Here is a 26,411-nt window from a genome sequence, read left to right as displayed (position 1 = left end):
GATATGGACTATTTATCGCTTCATTTTCGTCATCTCCTGCAAGGGAAATTGGAAAAGGAATTCGGAAGTACTATCTGCTGGTGGTTGGAGGCCCGCAAGACAGACATTCAGACTCTATATAATATAATGTTGACTTTCTCTATGTGTGTTTTTTTTGTCTGCTCCTAACGCCCTTTGTGTTGATATTACAGGGCTAGGTACCTTGTGGGCATGTTATTTTATCTGGTTTTGTTATTTCATGGGGAACTCGTGCTCTGATTGTGCTACTATTCCATTTGCTGATATATATTCTGTATTTTCTAATTGCTTCTACAGGTACGGTATCTAGGTTCCACATTGGGTATGGGGGCCATACCTCTGATATATTGAAACTATAGTAACCCCCATGTGGCAGTAGATTGTTATTATGGGCAGACCCGCACCTTAAAGGGAACCCGTCACCCCGTTTTTTCAGATTGATATATAAATACTGTTAAATAGGGCCTGCGCTGTGCGTTACAATAGTGTATGTAGTGTACCTTGATTCCCCACCTATGCTGAGAAATACATTACCAAAGTCGCCGTTTTCGCCTGTCAATCAGGCTGGTCAGGTCGGGTGGGCGTGGTGACATCGCTCTTTTCTTCCCCAGCTTTCCGTTGGTGGCGTAGTGGTGTGCGCATGTCCAAGTTCCGAATTCCCTGCGCGCACGTGAAGACACAGCGTGCGATCTGCGCTGTCATCCCTTTCATCGGTGGGGGCGGCCATCTTCCTGGGGCCGCGCGTGCGCAGATAGCGTGCTCTGCTGCACGGGGCTTCAGGAAAATGGCCGCGGGATGCCGCGCGTGCGCAGAAGAGATCGCGGCGGCCATTTTCCCAAAGCCGAGATGCAAACTCGGCTTTGGGAAAATGGCCGCCGTGATTTCTTCTGCGCACGCGCGGCATCCCGCGGCCATTTTCCTGAAGCCCCGTGCAGCAGAGCACTCTATCTGCGCACGCGCGGCCCCAGGAAGATGGCCGCCCCCACCGATGAAAGGGATGACAGCGCAGATCGCGTGCTGTGTCTTCACGTGCCCACAGTGGATTAGTCACTTCAACATGCGCACACCACTACGCCACCAACGTAAAGCTGAGGAAGAAACAGCGCTGTGAACACGCCCACCCGACCTGACCAGCCTGATTGACAGGCGAAAACGGCGACTTTGGTAATGTATTTCTCAGCATAGGTGGGGAATCAGGGTACACTACATACACTATAGTAACGCACAGCGCAGGCCCTATTTAACAGTATTTATATCTCAATCTCAAAAAACGGGGTGACAGGTTCCCTTTAAAGATCCGTTACATTGCCCGTTTATGGGTGTGGACATCATATTAGGGCAATACTTCTTTAGGGTCTGATGCTGAGCCTTTAGCCGTCCTTTGGTAAAATGTATGCGCATACATAGTATTTGCCCATATTGATTTCTTTTATCAATATGGTCATCTATAATGGATTGTGGTCCGCCACGTTTATTCCATTAACCATCGTTATAGCTATCTATTGTTCTGTATATCTTCACTTTGACTGCCATGTTAATATCGAACCTGTGCCCGTTCTCGCCCGCAAGACAAATTGCCATTGGTATTCAGGCGCTCCTTATCTTGTGCGCCACTATTCTATCTATTGAAAGTTTGGTTAAGTGTGCGCCCGTTCTAGATCGTAGGAATAACTGTTATTTATGTTCAGACGCATCTATTCATTATTTACGATACTATTTAAGCCACTAAGAACTTTGGTGTGTTTGTGCCCGCTGCAGCGTATGTGTATATTTAGACTTATTGTTATGTGCTTTAAAAGAATTTTACAATCTACCACCAAAGATAATTAGTTTGTGTTGATTCTGGACCATGGTGATGATTGCCGCGGATATTTAGTTGTTTATTTGTATCCGGCGTTATATTCAGATCTCCCTTTGACTAGAGGCTATTCACACTATATTTTTTCTGGCGCGCCATTGATTGATATCGGCGTTTTTTGCTACTGGGACACGTGTCCACGAGGGGGCGATATATATTATTTTCTCTCTGGTGGCAAGGTGTGCATGGGCGCAGAGCTTGTAATTGTCGAGTACAGTTGCGCAGGCGCATCTTTAAACTGTGCGACTATGACTGTCTAGGCTGTGCCTGCATTGGCGCACCTGCACGCCCCGCGCATGCGCTGTGACATTGGGCACTTTAGGGGTTTTTACAACTGGACGGCGGTACCCATAATCTTGCTGTGCGCACGCGCCGGCTTTGGCTGCTGGGACATGGAGCCGAGTCGCACCTGCGCAGTGGGCATTGCTAGACGCCGAGATCAGCGCGCCATGACTAACAGTGCTGCTCACACCTGGTAGGTGTATTTTATAATGTTATAGCTATTTAAGGTAGGGAACACGCCGGGTTTTGTATATTGACCTTGAGGAAGACGCTAGAGGCGTCGATACGCGTGGGTCTTAAACAACTGTACAGCCTGCTTCAGTGCCACTTTACCTATCCTGCTAGGATCGCTACCACTGCCTAACCTATTCAGGGAGGGTAAGACATACAGGATCTTAGTATCAGGGGCTAGGGATCCAGATATCATTTATTATTTCTTGAGGGGAATTTTGTTATCTTCTATCTCTCCTCTGACCCTTTTTGTAGGGGGTATTATTACGTGTGCCTGGATCTATTCCAGGATCTTGGATTTGGTGTGTGGTAGTACACTATATTATATCATGCCCATATGTTGGGAATATTGACTTTGTGATCTATTTACTGATGCATGTGAGCTGTACAATGTTGTTTGCTGTGTTATAGCATTTATCTGTTATCTAAATGTTTTTATGTACTTTGTCTAATGTTCCCTTAATAAAGTTGTATTTTGCTTATTATTTTTGTATTGTTGTGGTGATCCCAATTCTTATGCATACACTTTCTCTTGTCTGGTCTTAGGCCATGTTCACACGTTGCGGTTTTTACTGTGGATCCGCATTTTTGACGCTGCGGATCCGCAGCAGTTTTCCATGCGGTGTACAGTACCATGTAAACCTATGGAAAATAAAAACCGCTGTGCACATGCTGCGGAAAAAAACGCGCGGAAACGCAGTGGTTTATTTTCCGCAGAATGTCAATTCTTTGTGTGGATTCCGCAGCGGTTTTACACCTGCTCCATAATAGAAAACCGCAGGTGTAAAACCGCAGTAGAATCCGCACAAAAACCACGGTAAATCCGTAGGAAAAACGCTGTTTTTACCCATGGGATTTATCAAAATCAGTGCGGAAAAATTCGCACACCATGCCGCAGCGTGTGCACATAGCCTTACATAGCGTCCTTCCTGCCAACACATTAGGACATGCAGCAGAATTTTCTCACTGCCTTTCAATGTGTGCACATAGCCTTAGTCCCTATCCTGTGTCCCTCCAATCAGTATAAGTCCTTAATAACGTCATAATGAATTTGGGGGTGGAAGAAGATGCTAGTAGGTACTGAGAATCCTCCGACACCTCCCTATTCATTACAAGTCCCTGACAGCGTCTTCTCTCACCGTTCAGTTCATTATAAAGTGTCCTATGCACCTTATCGCCTCATCTCCCCAATACATTTTAAGTCCCCGATAGCATCACAATGAATTGTGAGATGGAGGACACTATTGGGCTTAGCACCCTCCTCCACCACCCAATTCATTTCACATCCATATCTAATGTCCTCCTCCCCCTGATCATAAGTCCATTATAAGTCCCCCTTCCTCCCATCCGGATTCTCCACATCCATTATTGCCCTCTCCACCACCCCATTTTCCTCCCCCATCGCTGCCCTCTCCACCACCCCCATCATTGCTCTCCCCATCACTCCATCATTGCCCGTTCTACCACCTCCATCATTGCCTTCTCCCCCACTTCAATCATTGCCCTCTCCACCATCCACCACCTAATTTTTGTCCCCCACCACCTCCATCATTACCCTCTTCAACATCCCAATCATTGTTCTCCTCACCACTCCCATCATCTCCCTCACCCCATCACTGTTCTTTCCACCACCTCCATCATTGTCTTCTCCTCCATCAACCCCATCATTACCCTTTCCACCACCTCCATCACTGCCTTCTCCCACACCACCCCATCATTGCCCATTACACCACCACCCCATCATGGCCCATTCAGCCACCTCTATCACCCCATTATTGCCCTCTCCACCACCTACAAACACACCACCACCACTTACCTCTCTGCTTGATCCCGGCAGCTGCAGAGAACACACACACAGAGCACCACTCACCTCTCTGCACACTCCCCAGCAGCCGCAGCGCGTGCACACACACAGCATCACTCCCCTCTCCGCACATTCCCCTGCAGCATCACCGTCACCTTCCTCTCTCTGACACAGAAGCGCAATGAATGATTATGTCATCCAGCCACGCGATTGTGACCGGAAGCGTAGGCAGGAAGCACAGGATGGATCCCTACAGCTCCGCTCTGCTGCCATTTTCTCCTGTAGGCAGTGGAGCTGCAGGGATTTCTCCCACCGCACATGAGGACAATCTGGCCAGGGCCCCTCTCCTCAGAGCCTCGGGGCCGGAGAAATAATCCAGATTGCCCAGATTATTACCCACCCTCCACCTCCAATGCAGCTGCTCATTCAGTATGTCCGCCTCTGACACTATACACTGTGTACTGTATACAAAGTTCCTGTGTATAATGGCGCTTATGGTAAAATTAGCATTGTTTTTATTGTTAATGATCAGTATTGTAGTATTTTGTCACTGTGTGCTTGTAATATATGGTCCGGCCATGGCGTGACGGTATTTGTCTCTTGTATGTTGTATTATTTGGTCACTATGTGGTAGTAACATGTGGTCCGGCCATGGTGTGGGAGTATTTGTGCCTTATATGTGGTATTATTTGGTCACTATGTGGTGGTAACATGTGGTCTGGTCATGGTGTGGCGTTATTTGTCCCTTGTATGTGGTATTATTGTTCATTTTAAAAACATTCCCTTAAAGACAAATAAATAAAAATATACCTAAAGAGTATTGGATATTTTAACAAATATTTAAATAGGATAGAGTAGGGCCAGGCCCAAAGAGTCTATGGTGGTTTAAAAGAAATCTGCCAAAGCAAAACCTGCTGTCTATGTATGTGATCTGGTGTTAGAAGGGAACGGACAATGTGTGATTGGTGAGAACGTGGTGCAGATGTGGAGTTTTTCTGAGTGGGTGGTGGGACTGTGGAAGGTTTGCGGTGTAGGCGGTGGGACTGTGGAAGGTTTGCGGTGTGGGCGGTGGGACTGTGGAAGGTTTGCGGTGTGGGCGGTGGGACTGTGGAAGGTTTGCGGTGTGGGCGGTGGGACTGTGGAAGGTTTGCGGTGTGGGCGGTGGGACTGTGGAAGGTTTGCGGTGTGGGCGGTGGGACTGTGGAAGGTTTGTGGTGTGGGCGGTGGGACTTTGGAAGGTTTGCGTTGTGGGCGGTGGGACTGTGGAAGGTTTGCGGTGTGGGCGGTGGGACTGTGGAAGGTTTGCGGTGTGGGCGGTGGGACTGTGGAAGGTTTGCGGTGTGGGCGGTGGGACTGTGGAAGGTTTGCGGTGTGGGCGGTGGGACTGTGGAAGGTTTGCGGTGTGGGCGGTGGGACTGTGGAAGGTTTGCGTTGTGGGCGGTGGGACTGTGGAAGGTTTGCGGTGTGGGCGGAATCTCAAGGGGCCCCTAAATTCCTGGTGGTAGCCCTAGTGGCCAGGGCACAGTGCGCTGTAACTACATCCCTGACCGACCGGCTCTGGACTTCTGAGGTGTATAGCCCGGCTCTTCAGCCCGCAGCCTCCGCCGCAGGGAGCTCGGCTCTAGCCCCCTTATGTTGTAAGTTTGCATGTTCCATGGACAGAAAGCTTTGACGTCTGCAGCGACACTCGCACGTCCACTACACACGGTCTCGGTGGGCGCACACTGAGCACGCAGCCCGCCGCACTCCCCAGCTAGAGGAAAAGTGACAGACAACTATAGAACGTCACGGGACGGAGCCTCGAGCAGCAGGAATACTAGCAGCCCACTGCAAACTCTCAACGAACACACCTGCCACAGCCAATAGGCAGCTCAGAATCTACCATGTGACTGCGCATGTCACGTGCGGCACTGACGTCAGTATCAGAGTCGGAAGTGGACGCCTGAGTGCGCTGCAGCGGCGTCATGAGGTTCCGCTGTAGGATAGTGGACGTCAGCTGTCTGAACCATTTCACCCGTGTGTATTATTATTCAGTGCGCGTGTTCTGTGCTAGTGTACGGTGCCCTGCCCTCGGCCGTGAGCTGCGCCTGCGCTATGGGAGGCTGTGAGGAGCGGTGGTGATGGGCAGTCCAGCTCACCATAAAGAGCCGGCTCTTTTTTTTAACTAGCAATGCGTTTTCCACTGTCAGGGTATGTTCACACGTTCCTGATTTCCATCCTTTTTTTTTCAGGACTGTTTTTAAAAAACTGCAGCTCTTGGCAGAAAATGCAGGTCCTTTTTTTGTCCTTTTTTGATGCGTTTTTTGATCCTTTTTTTGATCCTTTTTTTTATGCAGTTTTCTATGCAGTTAAAATGGCTGAAAATACCCTAACCCTACCCCTAACCCTAACCCTACCCCTACCCCTATTCTAACCTTAGTGGAAAAAAAAAAAAATTCTTAATTTTTTTTTATTGTCCCTACCTATGGGGGTGACAAAAGGGGGGGGGGGGTGTCATTTACTATTTTTTTTTATTTTGATCACTGAGATAGGTTATATCTCAGTGATCAAAATGCACTTTGGAACGAATCTGCCGGCCGGCAGATTCGGCGGGCGCACTGCGCATGCGCCCGCCATTTTGCAAGATGGCGGCGCCCAGGGAGAAGACGGCCGGATGGACACCGGGACGCCGGGTAAGTATAAGGGGGGGAGATTAGGGCACGGGGGGGGGGGCATCGGAGCACTGGGGGGGGGCATCGGAGCACGGGGCGGTGGGATTGGAGCACGGGGGTGCGGGATCGGAGCACGGGGGGACAGCCACACTCCGCCCACGCACTTCCGCCCGCTTCCCCGCACTTCCTGCTGCAGCGGTTCTGCACCACAAACCGCAGTAAAACCCGCAGATATATTTTTGATCTGCGGGTTTTACTGCGGGTTTGACCTCACAATGGAGGTCAATGGGTGCAGAACCGCTGCGGCTCCGAAAAAAAGAAGTGACATGGTACTTCTTTTTTCCCGCAGCTATTCAGCGTGGTTTTTTTTTTATTTTCCGCATTGTGGGCACAGCAGTTCCTGTTTTCCATAGGGTACAATGTAATGTACCCTGCATGGAAAACAGCTGCGGACCCGCAGCGGGAAAATCGCGGCAATTCCGCATGAAAAAAAGGATCGTGTGAACATGGCCTCATTGTTCCAGTGTTTGCCTGTACAGTGAGGGCCTCATTAGGCTACGTTCACACTAGCGTTGTGCGCCGCTGCGTCGGCGACGCAACGCACCGAAAAACGAGTGCAAACGCATGCAAAAACGCTGCGTTTTTCGACGCGTGCGTCGTTTTTTGACGAAAATCGGACGCAAGAAAAATGCAACTTGTTGCGTTTTCTTGGTCCGACGCTAGCGTCAAAAAAGACGCACGTGTCGGAAAACGCAACAAGCAAAAACGCATGCGTCCCCCATGTTAAACATAGGGGCGCATGACGCGTGCGTTGCCGCTGCGTCGCCCGACGCTAGCGCGACGCACACTAGCCGAACGCTAGTGTGAACGTAGCCTAACACCCTGGATAAGTATCTAGTGAAGCAGTACAGTGTTTTCAGCATTGCTGTTTCCCCAGATTGTTCGCTCTTGTGAACTGCGCCCCTCCACTACTCGGCTGTAGTTAACGTATTACTCTCTAAGGGTACGTTCACATTTGTGGTGCGTTGGGCGCAGCCGCGGTGACGCATGCGTCATGCGCCCCTATATTTTAACATGGGGGCGCATGGACATGCGTTGTCTTGTGTTTTGTGACGCATGCGTCTTTTTTGGAGCAAGAGTCAGGGCGCAGAGGACGCAGCAAGTTGCATTTTTTTGCGTCCAAAATCATGCCAAAAAAGGACGCATGCGTCACAAAACAATGCGTTTTGCATGCGTTTTTGTTTGCGTTGTGCGTTGCGTCGCCGACGCAGCCCTGCACAACGCAAATGTGAATGTAGTCTAATATGTGGCGGGTTTTGTACATTGCTGTAGTCATTCCCTCTTGGACACAATTTATCTGCATCCGTATTTTTTCTGCAAACAAGCAAACGCGCGGAACTGCATTCTGATCGGGATTTGGTTGGAAATGTCAAATTCTGGCTTCTGGCGCAGGAGAGAGACTGGTGAAAAAAAAAAAAAAAAAATGGGGCTCCTCTCCTGCGCAGTATGACATCCACATGCGGATCGGACGCAGCATCCTGATTCAGGGGCGTCTACATTGACAATCAGATTTGTTTTTTATTCGCTGCCACGTACCAGGATGTCTGCAGATTTTTTTAACACCCAAAATTTGCAGCAAGCTGCGTTTTGAGAGCATATGAAAAATCCTGACGTATACTGATCCTGATACGTCCTGATGCAAACGCAGGTCCATGCGTCCCTATGTTAAGTGTAGGGATGCATCAGGATCGGGATGCATCAGGATTGCTACACATCACAACGCACCATACCAAAGCGCTAGTGTGAAAGCAGACCCACCCGTGCGGCCACTAACCAGGAGCCCCCTCGTTATATACAGGCTCCCAATGCATTTTATTACCATTAGCACACTATAGGGCACAGCAGGCAGAGTCTGCATTATGTCTGCATCCTGCTCCCAGACAGTTTCATCACTTTCCCATACAGCACGTCCCTTGCTTCCCAGCATGCTCAGTTCCGCATAAAGGATCCCTGCACACTTAATCATATGGATCCGTGCTCCATGGTAATTCCAGACGTGTATCCACGGGTCCGTGCGGGTCTATGTCCCTGCGTGTTTTTCAGACGACACAAAACTGCAACAAGTTGTGTTTTTGTGCGTCTGGTAAAATATGCAGATACACGGATCCGTGGGAAAACAGTGACAACTGGATGCGCACGCAGGTCCCATCTGTCACCACTGAAAGGCAATGGAGGCGTAAACAGATCCATGTGCAGCCATTGTCACACAGATTGCGAAATATGCAAGTGTGAAACCAGCGTAACTCTATATGATTGGAGCTGTACTAGATCTCGCCACAGGTTCCGCCTAAAATCACTTTATATTATCCTCAGCAGCAACAAGTGATGCCGTCCATCCTCCTCCCTGTATGTTCCTGTCCTGAATCCTCAGTCCTGACTAATACTATGATACCAAACAATCTGCTGAGTCCCTCCTCCTATACACACTATATATACAGTGTGTGCCATGGATGAGGCCAGTAAACTATATCTTTATTTGGGACTAAGGTAACTCAGATCCTGACTCCAGCACTGAAGGACGGTGTAACACTAATGCTTGCAGTCTGGGGGCACTTAAGGGTTAACAATAGGAAGCCCTTTTTTTTCTTTTCCCATCCACCCTGTCCTGTGCTTGTCCACACCATTTCTCCAGTACTGGCAAACAGTCCACAGCTACTTCTCTCCTCCCACATGAGTCACAGTCTAAAGAAAGGAAAAAAAAAAAAAGACTGGGCTCACTCACACTGCAGAGCCCACTCCTTTCATTCACAGCAGGGAGCCGGCTTTTTGTGTCGGCTCGTTCACGAACGACACATCACTAGTTGGTGGCCGTGAGGAGCGCGCTGCGCCTGCGCTATAGGAGGCTGTGAGGAGCGTTGCACTTGTGCTGTTGTAGGCCTTGAGGAGCGCGCTGCGCCTGCGCTGTGGGCGCTTTAGCTATGCGAGTTTTCACTGTATGCTGCCATGTACACTTTGTACCTAAGGCTACGTTCACATTTGCGTTGCGTCGGGCGCAACCGCGGCGACGCATGCGTCATGCGCCCCTATATTTAACATGGGGGGCGCATGGACATGCGTTGTGCTGCGTTTTGCGACGCATGCTTTTTTTTGCCGCAAGCGTAGGGCGCAGAGGACGCAGCAAGTTGCATTTTTTTTGCGTCCAAAATTCAGCAAAAAAGGACGCATGCGTCGCAAAACGCTGCGTTTTAGCGTGCATTTTGTTGCGTTTTTGTGAACGTAGCCTTAGACATTTATTCCACTGCTCATGAGGATTAGTCTAAGCCAGTGTGGGGAGCATATAGAAACACTACGCCTGAGATTTCTACTGTTTATAGGGAACCTGTCAGCAGAATTGTGCTGAGTATCCTACAGACACTGTCAGGTCGGCGCTGTTATACTGATTACAATGATACCTGGATGGGTGAAATCCATCTTGTCGGTGTTGTTTAATCTTTATTTTCAGTTAATGATATGCCTGTGCCCAGGGGCGGCCTGTGAGGGATCAGTGACCTGTCAGCACTCTGCATTATGAATACCTAATCAGAGCACCACATGAAGACTCCCCCACAGGCCGCCCCGGAGCACGAGCATATCATTAACTCAAAACTGAAAATAAAGATTAAATAACAACTACAAGACGGATTTCACCAACCCAGGTATCATTGTAATCAGTATAACAGTGCCGACCTGACACTGTGTGTAGGTTACTGTGCACAATTCTGCGTTCCCTTTAAATGTGTGTATTTGTGCATGTAGTGTGACTATTATTATACTGATGCAAGTAAAGAAGCTGCGGAGACACCATCACGTGTTTCTCGACGCAAGCAGTGAATAGCCAGGCCTTTCCCCGGGAAGGAACAACCACGGGAAGGGCAGCATCCTATGAAGGAAAGCCACCTATGCCAAGCATGGTATCCATCCACAGACAGCTGTTTCGGGGTTTTTGCCCCTCATCAGTGTGGAGTAGGAATCTGGCTATTAGGAGCAGTGCCTAGTAAAAAGGCTATAAAGGCACAGATGATTGGCCTCGGGGAGACCAAAACATCCAACACCGCGGAGACACCATCACGTGTTTCTCAACACAGTGATTCCAGAACACTGCCCCCATCCCTTATGGGAAATATGCAGATGCAAGTAAAGAAGCTGCGGAGACACCATCACGTGTTTCTCGACGCAAGCAGTGAATAGCCAGGCCTTTCCCCGGGAAGGAACAACCACGGGAAGGGCAGCATCCTATGAAGGAAAGCCACCTATGCCAAGCATGGTATCCATCCACAGACAGCTGTTTCGGGGTTTTTGCCCCTCATCAGTGTGGAGTAGGAATCTGGCTATTAGGAGCAGTGCCTAGTAAAAAGGCTATAAAGGCACAGATGATTGGCCTCGGGGAGACCAAAACATCCAACACCGCGGAGACACCATCACGTGTTTCTCAACGCAGTGATTCCAGAACACTGCCCCCATCCCTTATGGGAAATATGCAGATGCAAGTAAAGAAGCTGCGGAGACACCATCACGTGTTTCTCGACGCAAGCAGTGAATAGCCAGGCCTTTCCCCGGGAAGGAACAACCACGGGAAGGGCAGCATCCTATGAAGGAAAGCCACCTATGCCAAGCATGGTTTCCATCCACAGACAGCTGTTTCGGGGTTTTTGCCCCTCATCAGTGTGGAGTAGGAATCTGGCTATTAGGAGCAGTGCCTAGTAAAAAGGCTATAAAGGCACAGATGATTGGCCTCGGGGAGACCAAAACATCCAACACCGCGGATACACCATCACGTGTTTCTCAACGCAGTGATTCCAGAACACTGCCCCCATCCCTTATGGGAAATATGCAGATGCAAGTAAAGAAGCTGCGGAGACACCATCACGTGTTTCTCGACGCAAGCAGTGAATAGCCAGGCCTTTCCCCGGGAAGGAACAACCACGGGAAGGGCAGTATCCTATGAAGGAAAGCCACCTATGCCAAGCATGGTATCCATCCACAGACAGCTGTTTCGGGGTTTTTGCCCCTCATCAGTGTGGAGTAGGAATCTGGCTATTAGGAGCAGTGCCTAGTAAAAAGGCTATAAAGGCACAGATGATTGGCCTCGGGGAGACCAAAACATCCAACACCGCGGAGACACCATCACGTGTTTCTCAACGCAGTGATTCCAGAACACTGCCCCCATCCCTTATGGGAAATATGCAGATGCAAGTAAAGAAGCTGCGGAGACACCATCACGTGTTTCTCGACGCAAGCAGTGAATAGCCAGGCCTTTCCCCGGGAAGGAACAACCACGGGAAGGGCAGCATCCTATGAAGGAAAGCCACCTATGCCAAGCATGGTATCCATCCACAGACAGCTGTTTCGGGGTTTTTGCCCCTCATCAGTGTGGAGTAGGAATCTGGCTATTAGGAGCAGTGCCTAGTAAAAAGGCTATAAAGGCACAGATGATTGGCCAATCATCTGTGCCTTTATAGTATTATTATACTCCCCTACCGCTGCTTTCTCCTGTGTCCAGCACCACTCTTCTCATTGATGTCATTGCAAATGAAACCTGCCGCTTTATGCGTGAGCCGGAAGTCGCTTTTACAGTGTAAGCCTATTTAGATGTCTTCATCCTCCTTCTGTTGCAGCTCCTGCGCAGGCGTACTGATTTTCCCTGTTGAGGGCAGCGTAAAGTACTGCAGTCCGCAGGCATCGGGCCTCTCTGACCTTTCCCAGCACCTGCGCACTGCAGTACTTTGGCTACGTTCAGATTAGCGTTGCGCGCCGCTGCGTCGGCGACGCGTGCGTCATTTTTTTGACGAAATCGGACGCAAGAAAAATGCAACTTGTTGCGTTTTCTTGCGTCCGACGCTAGCGTCAAAAACGACGCACGTGTCGGAAAACGCAACAAGAAAAACGCATGCGTCCCCCATGTAAAACATAGGGGCGCATGATGCGTGCGTCGCCGCTGCGTTTCCCGACGCAGCGTCGGGAAACGCTAATCTGAACGTAGCCTTTACGCTGCCCTCAACCGGGCAGAGATTTACGCCTGTGCAGGAGCCGCGATAGAAGCAAGGCAGAGGACGTCATCGCATGAAGGTGGGAGGCGCCGGACCTGGACCGCCCCTGAGTGAGTATAATCTAACTTGTTTTTCTTATCTTTCAGGTTACATCGGGGGGCTTATCTACAGCATTACAGAATGCTGTAGATAAGCCCCTAAAGGCAGTGGCCTCAGTTTATAGGGCCAAAATGGGGTGACAGATTACCTTTAAATGGAACTTATCACGTCCTTTTTTGCTATTAAACTACCCCCAGTGTCTTGTTAGTGATGCACATTGCTAACATGTCTGTCTCATGCAACAAAGGACGTGACAGGTTCCCTTTAATCTGGAGTTGTTTTCCATACCAATGTTTCAATGTCTTGGAAAAAGTTCCAGGGGATCCGCATGTAATCTGCTAAACTCCACATGTGGCTATGTGTGACAATATCAATGTCCTAAATAACCCTTTTAAAGGGGTTTTCTGATTATCTGATGTTTAGTATAGGTTATCAATATCAGATCTGTAAGGGGGGCTGTATTCTGGGACCTCACCAATCAGTTGCAACTTAGGCAGCAGCTTTGTGTTTCCCCAGTTTTCTGTAGTCGTTTTTTTTTTGTTTTGTTTTTTTAAGAGGCTTTAGTAGTTTAGTCTTAGGCTAGGTTCAGATTGCGTTAGAGCAATCCGTTTAGTGCCTAGCGCTAGCGGATTGCGCTAACGCAATGTTTTAAAAGGGGTCGCGTTAAATGTCCCCGCTCTCGCAGATCTCCAATCTGCGAGAGCGGGGAACGGACCTCGGGCGTGCCTTGGACGCTGCAAGCAGCGTCCGCGGCGCGCCACAAAACACCGGCACATCGCTAGCGCATGCTGAAAATGGCACTCGCTAGTGATGCGCGTCCCCATTGCCGTTAATTTCGCTGTGCAACGCTGTCCGTTAGTGCGGTCCCATTAATGCAATGGGAACCTAGCCTTATCTTTCAGATGTCACTTTTTATATCATTTTTATTATTTCCTTGACAACTTTGCTTATCTATATATATTAGACAAATTCATGAAAGGCGACTTTTACCATCTCACATTTTTTAGCATGTCACACCAGTCCCAGCCTGAACTAAGATTCCTGGTAGAGTTTTCAATATGATGCATTTTTAGACAAGTTTTTAAAGAATTTGTCACTTTTAGTGATAAAAAGTTGCAAAATCTGGTTAAAGACAAAAATAAAGAGCTGACTGGTTTTCTAGTATTGCTATTTCTGTTTTCATGCTTTTTGGATTTAAAAAAAAATTCCTTTGTTTTTTAGGGGTTGTAAACACAATAACAAAGTTGACCAAATCATGCACCTTACGACTTGCAGCCAGCAATCTTTACTTTATTCTTACCGACAAGGTGGCTAATGGAGGGGTCAGCATGTGGTGCGAGCTCTGCCAGGTAATATTCCAAATATTTACAACTTCAAATAGTACGTGTATAAATCACATAGCACCAATATAAAGATTTCTGTGAAAATGTTGTTTAATTTTTAGCTATGAACTATGTGAATGTGTCCACCTTTACCACCATCATTTAAAAATCCAGGATAAACAACCTCAATTGTGTTTGAAGGGAAAACACCAAGGTTACTTACCGGTAGCCTTTTTTTTTCAAGAACCCATGACAGCACACCTGAGAGAGGGGATCCTCCCAGTCAGGACAGGAACCCTACTGAAAATAAAAGGGCGGTACCTCTCTGTCGCTTCAGTTGGTTTACAGAGCATGAGTGGCCCCCCTGGTTAATACACATGGCAAAACCTTCACCACATTATATCAACTAAAAACACCCAAAACTATAGTGCACACCGAAGGGGTGATGATGGGTGGTAATATACGGGTGCTGTCATGGGTTCCGGAACAATTGGCTACCGGTAAGTAACCTTGGTGTTTTCCCTTCCCCCATGACAGCACACCTGAAAGACTTTTGTAGAATGAAACACCTTAGGGAGGGACCACCTCTTGCAGCACCCTTCTACCAAAGGTTAGGTCAGCAGAGGAGGATAGATCTAGCCGGTAGTGTTTGAAAAAAGTTGAGGGTGAGGACCAGGTAGCGGCCTTACAAATTTAATCAATTGATACCTTAGCCTTTTATTCGGACTCCCATGACAGCACACGAGAGAGGGGATCCGCCCTTAAGGAACAGGAAACCTACAGATACAAAAGGGCGGCACCTCTCCCCATGCATCAGTTGGTTTCCTGTTCCTGAAGGGACTGGATGCCTATAGAATCTACAGGAGTCCAGGCCGGCCGGACCGATTCTGGTGGCGAGGGGGTCTCCCACTTCGGCCGGTGCGGGTACCTGATGTAGTCACGGTGGCCCTGGCAGGGCGGCACGGCGGTGACTAGGCAGCGAGGAGCGGTCGCCAGGGGGTGTCCGGTCTCCGGGGCCAGCGTCTGGTAAGTCGCCCTTCCCGTGGGCTGTGGGTCTCTCTGGACAGGGGGGGGCGCGGCGGCATCTAGGGGGCACCGATCGGATCGTAGCTGGCCGGCCTCGGCGTTCCACAAGGGCTGCAGCGCTGACAGGAAGCGCTGAAAGCTGTGGTGACGTCGGGGGGCGGAGCCGGCGACGTCTTCCGGATCGGTGAGCTCCTGCGCATGCGCGGGGGCTCCAAGATGGCGGCGCCCACCGGAGATCATGCCGCAATCCCTCCGGAGTAACGATTTATTCCCCACAGCTGCGGGAGGGCGGGAAAATTAAACAAGCAAGCTGGGCAGGATGCGCTGACCGAAGGAGGGGCTTTATAAGGCGGCTCCAGCAGCATGTTCCCGGGTTCTGGCTCCAATTTCCTGAAAATGGATTCAGATCAGGATCAGCAGGTTGTGCTGCTGGAACAAGCATCCCAGAAACCCAAGGAGAAGGAACATGAAAAGAGGAGCGATGGTTCGGGCCGCAGAAGCTCCTCCAGACAGGGGTCTGGAGGGTCAGCCAAAAAGGATCCCCCTCGTGCTTCGGTATTTCTGGGTGTGAGCAGCCACTGGTAAGTGATCTTCGAGAAAGTTCACTTAGTGACTAGTCTCCCCTCATGTGTTTTTATGTAGGGAAGGAAAAACGTCAGTAAGGCGAAGCATAGGGAATGTGCCATCTGCGGGGTTCCCTTGCCTGACTCACACCCTAAAAAACTATGTGACCCCTGTATCCAGCAGACGGTGAGGTTCTGGAAGGAGGGGAGGGGGTATTGCATGTAGATCTTACACTCTAGTCTACCTTACTTATCCCCGTAGGTAGCCGAAGAATCCTCCTCTATTACGGCCAGTCTCAAGGAGATGATTAGAATGGAGGTTAAAGAGTCCTTTAAAAACCTTTCACAGTCAGGAGGTTCTAGGCAGAGAACTGAATCTGATTCGTCTATGGAAAAGGACAAGTCCGAAGAATCAGACAATTCAGCAGCATCATCCTCCTCTTCGGAAGAAGACGCTGCTCGGTTTTGCCTACCCCTAGAAAGGATAGACAAATTGGTAAAGGCGGTCAGAGGCACAATGGGAATATCGGAACCCAAGCCTCAACTATCCAAAGAACAAATGATGTTCAGTGGATTGGAGCAAAAGAGGCGCAGAGTGTTTCCTTTAAATGAGAAAATACAAGATCTTATTAATAGGGAGTGGAGAAAACCGGAGAGAAAAGGCTCCTTACCACCTGCGCAAAAACGTCGATACCCTTTTGATGACCCAGCAGTAGGTAACTGGGAGAAAGCACCAAAGCTGGATGCAGCAATTGCCAAGGTAGCTAAACGATCTTCTCTCCCATTTGAAGATATGGGAACACTTAAAGACCCCCTGGATAGGAAAGTGGATACCTTCCTGATGGGAACCTGGGAGATGGCAGCTGGCTCCTTAAGACCTGCGGTAGCTTCAACCTGCACGGCAAGCTCAATGATGGTCTGGCTGGACCAGTTGGAGACCCAATTAAAACAAGGGGCCTCTAGAGATTCCATTCTCTCAGCATTACCTGTAATCCAGGAGGGGGCGGCTTTTTTATCAGTCTCCTCAATTGACTCCGTAAAGTTGGCAGCTAGAGCAGCAGGACTTTCTAATGCTGCAAGGAGAGCCCTATGGCTGAAATGCTGGCCGGGGGATATGCAGGCAAAAGCGAAGCTCTGCGCTATCCCTTGTAAAGGCGAGTATTTATTTGGGCCTACCCTGGATGAACTCCTGGAGAAAGCAGGAGATGATAAGAAAAAGTTTCCCAACCTGTTCAATCCATACCGTCGTCCCTTCAACAAAAGAAGGTTCAACCGGGGAGGAAAGCGCGCCTTTTCACCAGGGAGAGATCGTCCCAGATGGGAGGATAGGCGAAAGCGAGGTACACGTCTCATGTTTCGCCGTAACCAGACGGAAAATAAAAAACAAGACCAATGACTGGCAATTCCAGTGGGAGGGAGACTATTGCGTTTCTCGGCAGAGTGGTCGAAAATCACAAACAGCGTTTGGATAAAAGACACTGTTTCCCATGGTCTCAAGCTGGAATTTGTTCATATTCCACAGGACAAATTTAGTTTAACACCCTGGCGCTCATCTCCCACTGAACAATTCGCCCTAGAAGAGGAAGTGAGGACTCTTTGTTCCAAAAATGTTTTGGTAGAAGTGCCGTATTCTCAGGCAGGGAAAGGGTTTTACTCTCCCCTGTTTCTAATCCAGAAGCCTGATAAATCTTACAGGACCATTATAAATCTTAAGGGTCTCAATAAGTTTTTGGTGAAACACACTTTCAAAATGGAGTCCATCAATTCGGCAATAAAGATGCTTTTCAACAACTGTTTCATGGTAGTAGTGGATTTGAAAGATGCCTACTATCATGTACCCATTCATGCTGATTTCCAACGGTACCTGAGGGTAGCGATACTAATGGGGGGTAGGATTCAACATTTTCAATTCAGAGCACTCCCCTTTGGGATCACCTCGGCACCTAGGGTGTTTACTAAAATAATTGCGGAAGTCATGGCGCATTTAAGAGAGTCAAATATCCTTATAGTCCCCTACTTAGACGATTTCCTCATTGTAGGTAACTCGGTAGATCATTGTCTGTCACAATGGGAGATTGCTAAAACCAAACTAGAACGGTTGGGTTGGATCATAAACTTTGAAAAATCAAAATTACAGCCCCTAAATGTTCAAAAATTCCTGGGGTTAATGTTGAATTCAGTGACACAGCAGTGTCTCCTCCCTATGGAGAAAATGGACCAAATTCAGAGTTTTGTATTAAGAGCAATCAATACACCTTCCATGACACTTAGACAAGCAATGTCTCTACTTGGGTCACTCACATCTTGCATCCCAGCAGTTAAGTGGGCTCAGTTCCACACCAGGTCCCTACAAAAAGAAGTCCTGTTCCATGACAGATCCTTAGGAGGCGCATTGAATGGGAAATTGACATTGAGGCCGATAACATTGAATTCCCTTAGATGGTGGCTAGATAAACAAAATTTATCAGCAGGGGTTCCCTGGATGGTAGATGTCACCCACGTGATAACCACGGATGCCAGCTCTTCAGGGTGGGGAGCCTATATGGGGGACATGGTGGTCCAGGGACAGTGGAAACCCTTCACAACATTTTCATCAAATCAAAGAGAGTTGTTGGCGGTTGAACTGGCTGTTAAAAAATTCCTCGTATATCTGCAGGGCCAGCACGTCAGAATTCTGTCGGACAACAGAGTGGCGGTCGCTTACATAAACCGGCAAGGGGGAACTCGTTCCGAAACTTTAATGCAGATCACGGATCGGTTGTTCCAGGTGGCAGAGCTCAATTTTCTATCTTTGACAGCTCTTCACATCAAGGGAAAAGAAAATGTGGCAGCAGATTTCCTCAGCCGAAATGTGTTTAAACAGGGAGAGTGGTCTCTCAACGAGGACATTTTCAATCTCGTCGTCCGCAGATGGGGTCAACCAGTGGTGGATCTATTCGCCACCAGAAACAACAGAAAAGTAAAACTTTTTTGCTCCCTAAATCCCAGGGAGAATCCCCTGGCGGTAGACGCGTTTCTGATAAAATGGGATTTTCCACTGGCCTATGCTTTCCCACCACTGAACCTGATACCTCTAGTGGTGAGGAAAATCAGGGAGGATCGAGCGAAAGTCATCCTTATCGCCCCCTTTTGGCCCAGAAGAACCTGGTTTGCCTGGCTCAAGACAATGTCTGTAGCGGTCCCCTGGGTACTGCCAGAGATCCCGGACTTGCTTTCTCAGGGACCGATCTCCCATCCACAAGTGGCGGGGCTCCATTTGACGGCATGGAGTTTGAACGGTCACTATTAGTGGGGAAAGGCTTCTCTCCAAACTTGGTGGAGACGCTCCTAAAGAGTAGAAAGCAAATAACTACGAGAATCTACTCTAGGACTTGGAGAAAGTTCTTGTCTTGTTCAAAGTTTAATGTCCAAGACGGGGTGCCAGTACAACAAATCCTAGAGTTCCTACAGAAGGGGTTCGAGTTAAAACTCTCTCCTAGTACCCTTAGGGTACAGGTCTCAGCTTTAGGTGCCCTATTTTCCTGTAATATAGCGAATAACTACTGGATAGCGAGGTTTATGAAGGCAGTTAGTAGATCTACACCACTGCATAAAGACAGAACAGTTCCATGGGATTTAAATTTAGTTCTGTCCTCTCTAACTAAACCCCCCTTTGAACCTCTGCAGGAGGCCTCGATCAAAATGTTGACACTTAAGACAGCCTTCCTGATCGCCATAACCTCAGCTCGCAGGATAGGGGATATACAGGCACTTTCCAGAGCTCCTCCATACACTGAAATCTTGTCAGACAGAGTAGTCCTTAGACCAGACCCAGCATATCTGCCAAAGGTGGCGACACGGTTCCATAGATCACAGGAGATAGTTTTGCCGTCCTTTATTCCTAATCCCTCTAATCCTAAAGAGCAGGAGCTTCATACGTTAGACGTCAGGAGATCTCTTCTTCAGTATATTTCAGCTACTGATAATTGGAAGAAAGATGGAGCACTGCTTCTTTCCTTCCAAGGTCCAAGGAAAGGGTTTAGAGTATCGAAATATTTACTGGCTAAATGGATTAGGGAAACTATCTCTCTAGCTTATACAGCAGGTGGGGGGCCAGCTCCGCAGAACCTAAAGGCACATTCCACCCGAGCCATGGCGTCATCCTGGGCAGAAAGATCTGGAGTGTCAGTGGAGCAGATATGTAAGGCGGCCACATGGTCATCCCCTTCCACTTTCTTTAAACACTATCGGTTGGATTTGGGGTCCTCCTCTGATCTTTCCTTTGGGTTAAGGGTGCTACAATCTATAGTCCCTCCCTAAGGTAGCTTACATCTCTGTAAATCTCTCGTGTGCTGTCATGGGAGTCCGAATAAAGCATTAAGCTACTTACTGGTAGCGGCATTTTTCGGAGGCCCATGACAGCACCCTTAGTTCCCTCCCTATTCACGTGGGGGTAGCACTTCCTGATATGTATATAGCGTAATATGTAAATCTCACGTATGGTGTCTTATTACAATAATGGGTTATTTTGTTTCAAATGTATATAATGTATATTTGTGTACCACTAACCGCGGCAGTCCTCTCAGGCTCTGAAATACAACTGATGCATGGGGAGAGGTGCCGCCCTTTTGTATCTGTAGGTTTCCTGTTCCTTAAGGGCGGATCCCCTCTCTCGTGTGCTGTCATGGGCCTCCGAAAAATGCCGCTACCAGTAAGTAGCTTAATGCTTTCTGCCCAGGAGGTAGCCACGGCTCTGGGGGAGTGAGCCTTGATGCCTTCAGGAACCGGAGTGCCACTCACAGAGTAGGTTAAACTAATGGCCTCCCTGATCCATCTGGCAATGGTGCTTTTAGCTACCCCTCACCCTCTTCTGCTACCCTGAAAGGCTGCAAATAGGGTCTGGTCTTTCCGCCACTGACTGGTCATGGAAATGTATTGTAACATTGACCTCCTCACGTCTAATGTATGGAACTTTTGTTCCCCAAGATTCCTATGATTATTACAGAATGATGGTAAAGTAATCCCCTGACTTCTATGGAACTTAAGGACTACCTTGGCGAGATAAGCCGTATCTGGTCTTAGAACTATTCTGTCTTCGAAAATTTGAGTATATGGAGGGCATATAGACAGGGCCTGTAAATCACCCACCCTACAGGCTGATGTTAAGGCTACCAGTAGCACTGTTTTAAGAGTGAGTAACTTTGGTGACAACTCCTGCAAAGGCTCAAAGAGGTCTCTGGTTAGGGCCTCTAAGACTACAGTAGATTCAGATCCCAAGGAGGGATCTTCGGGATAATGACCGACCTAGACCTACTACAAGACTTTATGAACCGTGAAACCCACCTATTTGATGCTAGGTTGCAGTTATATAGGTCCCCCAAGGCTGAAACGTGAAGCTTAAGGGTGCTAGTTGCTAACCAGAGTTGCAAACCCACCTGCAAAAATTCTAGAATGGGTCCCACTGGAGCTACCTACCCTGGAGGTTCTCTCTGGCCTACGCATTCCCGCCCGATGGTATTGATTCCGACAGTAGTCCGGAAGATCAGAGAGGATCAAGCGAGAGTAATTCTCATAGCTCTGTTTTGGCCGAGGAGGCCATGGTTCTCCCTTCTAAGGCAGATGTCAATAACAAACCCATGGATTCTGCCAGAGGTTCCGGACCTGCTTACCCAGGGGCCAATGAGCCACTCTCAAGTGAAGGGCTTCCATCTGGTAGCCTGGAATTTGAGAGGGCATTACTGAGTCGCCAAGGATTCTCACCAGAATTAGTCTCCACCCTATTGAAAAGTAGAAAACCTATAACTTCTAGGATCTACGGTAGAACATGGAAGAAGTTTCTAGACTTCCTGGGTGAACCTTTGGGGTATTAGTAGGGCATCTACTGCAAAAGGATATTCCCTTGGATTTAGGGAGCTGAACTTCCTGACTTTTTTTGTTGTGTGAGGTGGCAAGCAGGTCTATTTTTGGTTTACCCCAGGTTTGTACTATTTGTTGGAAAATTTGGTGGTTTACGGACCATTCTCCCTGTCTCAAGCCCCTGCGATTCAGGAAGTCTGCTTGTATATTTTCGACACCCCTTATGTGCAGTGCCGTGAGAGATGTTGTTCTGCTAAATGAAATTGCAGATCTGATACCTCCATGAGTCCCTGGACCTCGTCCCCCCTGATGGTTGATATAAGCTACCACTGCTCGATTGTCCGTCATGACCCGAGTATCGCAGCCCCGAAGCAAGGGGAGAAAATGTCTCAAGGCCTTTTCCACTGCCCATAGTTCTTTCTCGTTTGAAACGTTATTCCTTTCTAGCAAGGACCAGGTTCCTTGTACTGAGTGGGATCTCAGGTGTGCTCCCCAACCTGTACCATTTGCGTCGGTCATAATAATGTCCTCGACTGGTTTCTGCCACAGGACCCCCAATGTCAGATGTTCCTTCACAGTCCACCAGATTAGGGAATCTCTTACGCCTAAGGAAAGATATAGGTTCCCTTCTAAATGTCCTTTTAATAACATCTGCGTTGACAGAACTTCCCACTGCAGCCCTCTCAGGTGAAATTGTGCCCACCCTACAGCCGGTATGCATGATGTTAATGAGCCTAGTAGGGACATTGCATTCCTTAGAGTCATTGCTGGCTGTTGTATTGCTGTACAAGCAAGGTTCCTTATCTCAACTACCTTGTCACTTTTTCTGGCGCTAATCTTCACTTGGGGGTATTTATTATCCATCCCAACTTTATTAGAGTTGACGTTACTTTTTTTACTTGGTAAAGACCCTGGGAGCTGTAGACAGACCGAATGGAAGGGCTGTATATTGATAGTGTTTGATCTGACCTTGGACATAGAATGCTACCATTAAGTACTTCTGATACTCCCGATGTATTGGGATATAGTAATATGCATCTTTCAAGTCTATTACTGCCATGAAGCAGTGTTGGAACAGGATTTTTGTGGTCGTGTTGATAGACTCCATCTTAAAGGAGCAATTCTCTACCGACTGATTGAGCTTCTTCAGGTTGACTATGGTTCTCCAGGAACCATCCGGTTTTTGTATCAAAAAGAGGGGGGGTAAAATCCCCTTCCTTCCTCCTGAATCGGGACTTCCTGTAGAACATATTTCTGAACAAGTCCCAAGACCTCTGTCTCCAGAGCAGATTGTTCGTGCTGGGACTTCCTTCGGGGATGGATGATTTTTATCTTTAAAGGGAACCTGTCACCCCCAAAATGGCTGTTGAGCTAAGCCCACCGGCATCAGGGGCTTATCTACAGCATTCTGGAATGCTGTAGATAAGCCCCCGATGTAACCTGAAAGATGAGAAAAAGAGGTTAGATTATACTCACCTGGGCGGGCGGTCCAATCCGATGGGCGTCGCGGTCCGGTCTGGGGCCTTCCATCTTCTTACGATCACGTCCTCTTCTTGTCTTCACGCCCCAGCTCCGGCGCAGGCGTACTTTGTCTGCTCTGTTGAGGGCAGAGCAGAGTACTGCAGTGCGCAGGCGCCGGGAACGTGAAGACAAGAAGAGGACGTCATTCTATGAAGATGGGAGGCCTCATACCGAACCGCGACGCCCATCGGACTGGACCGCAGCAGGAACGCCCCTGGGTTAGTATAATATAACCTCTTTTTCTCATCTTTCAGGATATATCGGGGGCTTATCTACAGCATTTCAGAATACTGTAGATAAGCCCCTGATGCCTGTGGGCTTAGCTCAACTTCCATTTTGGAGGTAACAGGTTCTCTTTAAACCGTCTTTGATTATATTTAAAACCCACGTAATGGGAGAGATGTTTACCCAGGCTGGGAGGAAGAGAGAGAGCCTTCCCCCAACCTCTGATGTAATGTCATTGGGGGAATTTTTTTGATGACGTAGAGCGCCCTTTGAACATGTAGCCCGACTCTCTTTTATCTTTAAAGTCTCAATTTTTCCTATCTCCTGGGTGGCGACCTCTATTAAATCTTCTCCGACGAAAAAAAAAAGGCTTTTTTTGGTTCTTTAGAGAAATTGGTAAAGCTTTTCATTTTGTCTCCTGCTTGTTCCAAGATTTCTTCTAATCTTTTATTAAAAAGGAATTGGCCGTCACACGGGATGGAAAACAGTTTATGTTTGGACGGTAAATTCCCCGGACAACCTTTGAGCCACAGGGCTCTTCTTGCCGCATTGGACAAGCCCGCTGCTCTGGCTGTTAATCTTGCAGAATCTGCTGAGGAGTCTGCTAAGAAAGCTGCTGCTCCATGCACTAAGGTCATATTCGCTAGGATGTCTCTTGGTATTTTATCCCTCAGCTGGTCCTCTATCTGCTGTAGCCAGATCATGAGAGTACAGGCAGTACATGTCACAGCTATTGCTGGTTTTAACCCCCCTGCCGATGCTTCCCAGACGTGTCTTAAAAGCCATCTGCTTTTGTGTCAAGCGGGTCCTTTAGTACGCCCGAGTCCTCTAATGGAAGGGACTTTTTTTTAAAGATCTGGCCATGTTGCCATCAATTTTAGGGATTTTTTCCCAAGTTTCGGAGTCTTTCTCCTCAAAGAGGTACCTCCTCTTTGATGAAGAAGATAAAGTACTCGACCTCTCAGGTTTTTTCCAGTCTTTATCAATCAATGCCTTTATTTTCGCATTGACAGGGAATGTGCGTTTTCTGTTTTCCTTCAGACCTCCTAACGTAAAATCTTCTAATGACCTAGGTGTTTTTTCTTCCATTAGGCCAATTGCAGCCCTGACTGCTTTATCCAGTTTCTCTACATCCTCAGTTGGAAAACATGGTCGGCCCCCTATGTCACAGTCCGAGGAGGATTTTCAGGACTGGGGATAGGAGGAGGTGGTAGAGGGAGATAGGGATCTTTCCCGACCTTCCTGTCCTAGAGAGGCCTCCGAATCTGTAGACACCTTGCGGCTTCTTTTTCTCGTTTTTTTAAGGAGTCTTTTGTTTCCACCTGTATTATGGCCCTAAGGCTAGTGGCGAAATTAGGGGTCTCTTCCTGTATGATCTTATTAATGCAGTTAGCGCAGAGATCCTTCTGCCACAGAACTGCAAGCTGGTCTTTGCAAAGGGCACATTCTCTGTTCTTTGTTTTACCGCTAGACTTCCTTGACTCTTAGTGATCAAGCAGAAAAAATGGACCCCGTTACCATAAGGTGACATTCACGTAGATCACTCACCACCGCTGTCAGTCAAGGGTACCGGTTTCGGAGGCTGGTCAGATGCACGTACAATGTCCCTCCTGGACGCCGAGGAGTCTTGCCGGACAGGATGACTGCAACTCATACCACTCGAGCGGCTACTTTTCCTGGTATGCTGGTGGCTTGGCAAGGCATCTGGCAAGAGATATTGCTGCTGCTGTGACGGCGGCTGTTGCTGCTCGTGCTTCCCCACTTCCATGATGAAGCTATGGGCATGAGTGCGTCTTCTGTGTTCATCCCCCATTTATGAGGGATTCACTGCACTTGCCGTCTCCTCCGGTGCCCAATAATTGTCCCCCCGCCACGCCGCCGGGATCTTTTGCCAGCCGGCATTTTTTTTCCATGGGCGCCGCCATCTTGGATCCGTATACACAAAGAAATATAGGCCGGCACCACCGTCAGGGATCACCTATAGCATGCTACAGAAGAACAAGGGCCAAAAACAGAAGAAAAGGGTAGCATGCATAATAAAGGGATCATCACAAAATTTATAACAAAGTATAACAAATTTTTATTAAACCACACTTGAGTACACTACAAAAAGCCATTAAAAACAATTAAAATTGCATCACATAGCAAAAAATGAGAACTAGACCTATAATAAGGTCAAGCCACAGTGTCACCCCACACAGACTACCAGAACAAGTCCGCCCAGGGCTCAGTGCGCACGCGCAGGTGCGCAAAATGAGCCGAGGGCGGACACCGAGCGAACAGGGCGCTCAGTGACATGAGAACAGGGGCGTATCTATGGAAAACATACGAGCAGAGGGAGCCAAAGGGGGAAGGAGGGAGGGGGAGGGAAAGGAGGGGAAAAGGGGCGCACACGTGCCAGGAAAAATATTAAAGGCAATGGAAAGATATCCTACTAAGCAGCAAGTCGCCACCACCTATGCATCCAACACCGTAACAACAAAGTGTCGGTTGGAAAAATATATACTATAACATATAAAGATGGTATTAAATTCACTCTTAAAGAAAAACCATGGTTTTCCACGGATAGAAGCTAGTTCATCCGTATTTGGACATAAGTGCAAAAAGATACATATATATGAGATAGTATAGAAATGCAAGGTCCTTCATTATAATATACAAATAGTCCCCAAAAAAAAAAAAAAAATTGGAAAAAAGAAGGGTCACAAGAATGATAAACATACAGCATTCAACATTGTTGTTACGCAATCAGTACATGTTCTAGAGTTGTTTATAGTAGCCAGTAAAGAGTAATTCCTCGTTCAGTCCATGCGGAGTAAGGGTGTTTAAGTTGTGAATCCACTTGGACTCACATCTTAGCAGTCTCCTTGCCACATCACCACCTCGGATATTCTGTAAGACTCCCTCCAGTCCCATGACCTTCAACCCCCTTGGCTGTCCATTGTGGCAA

The 26,411-nt window shown here is 48.2% G+C and overlaps 1 protein-coding gene across 2 annotated transcripts in view; it reads left to right on the top strand.

Moving 5' to 3' along the window:
- Positions 1 to 6,092: 6,092 nt before the first annotated feature.
- The window catches only part of HUS1 (HUS1 checkpoint clamp component), a 118,994-nt gene continuing 98,675 nt past the window's right edge, over positions 6,093 to 26,411 (top strand). Inside the window, exons 1-2 of one of the 2 annotated variants that reach the window (XM_069730393.1) lie at positions 6,093 to 6,209; positions 14,191 to 14,318. In XM_069730393.1, coding sequence (XP_069586494.1) covers positions 6,158 to 6,209; positions 14,191 to 14,318 — 180 coding nt within the window. In that variant the 5' untranslated portion in view covers positions 6,093 to 6,157. Of the gene's footprint in view, positions 6,210 to 6,246; positions 6,384 to 14,190; positions 14,319 to 26,411 lie in introns of those variants that run through there. The other variant, XM_069730394.1, reaches the window with a different exon arrangement.

The sequence above is a fragment of the Ranitomeya imitator genome, chromosome 6, assembly GCF_032444005.1.
Source record: "Ranitomeya imitator isolate aRanImi1 chromosome 6, aRanImi1.pri, whole genome shotgun sequence".
Lineage (NCBI taxonomy): Eukaryota > Metazoa > Chordata > Amphibia > Anura > Dendrobatidae > Ranitomeya > Ranitomeya imitator.
The sequence above is the reverse complement of the archived record's forward strand: the minus strand, read 5'-3'. Positions and strand labels throughout refer to the sequence as shown.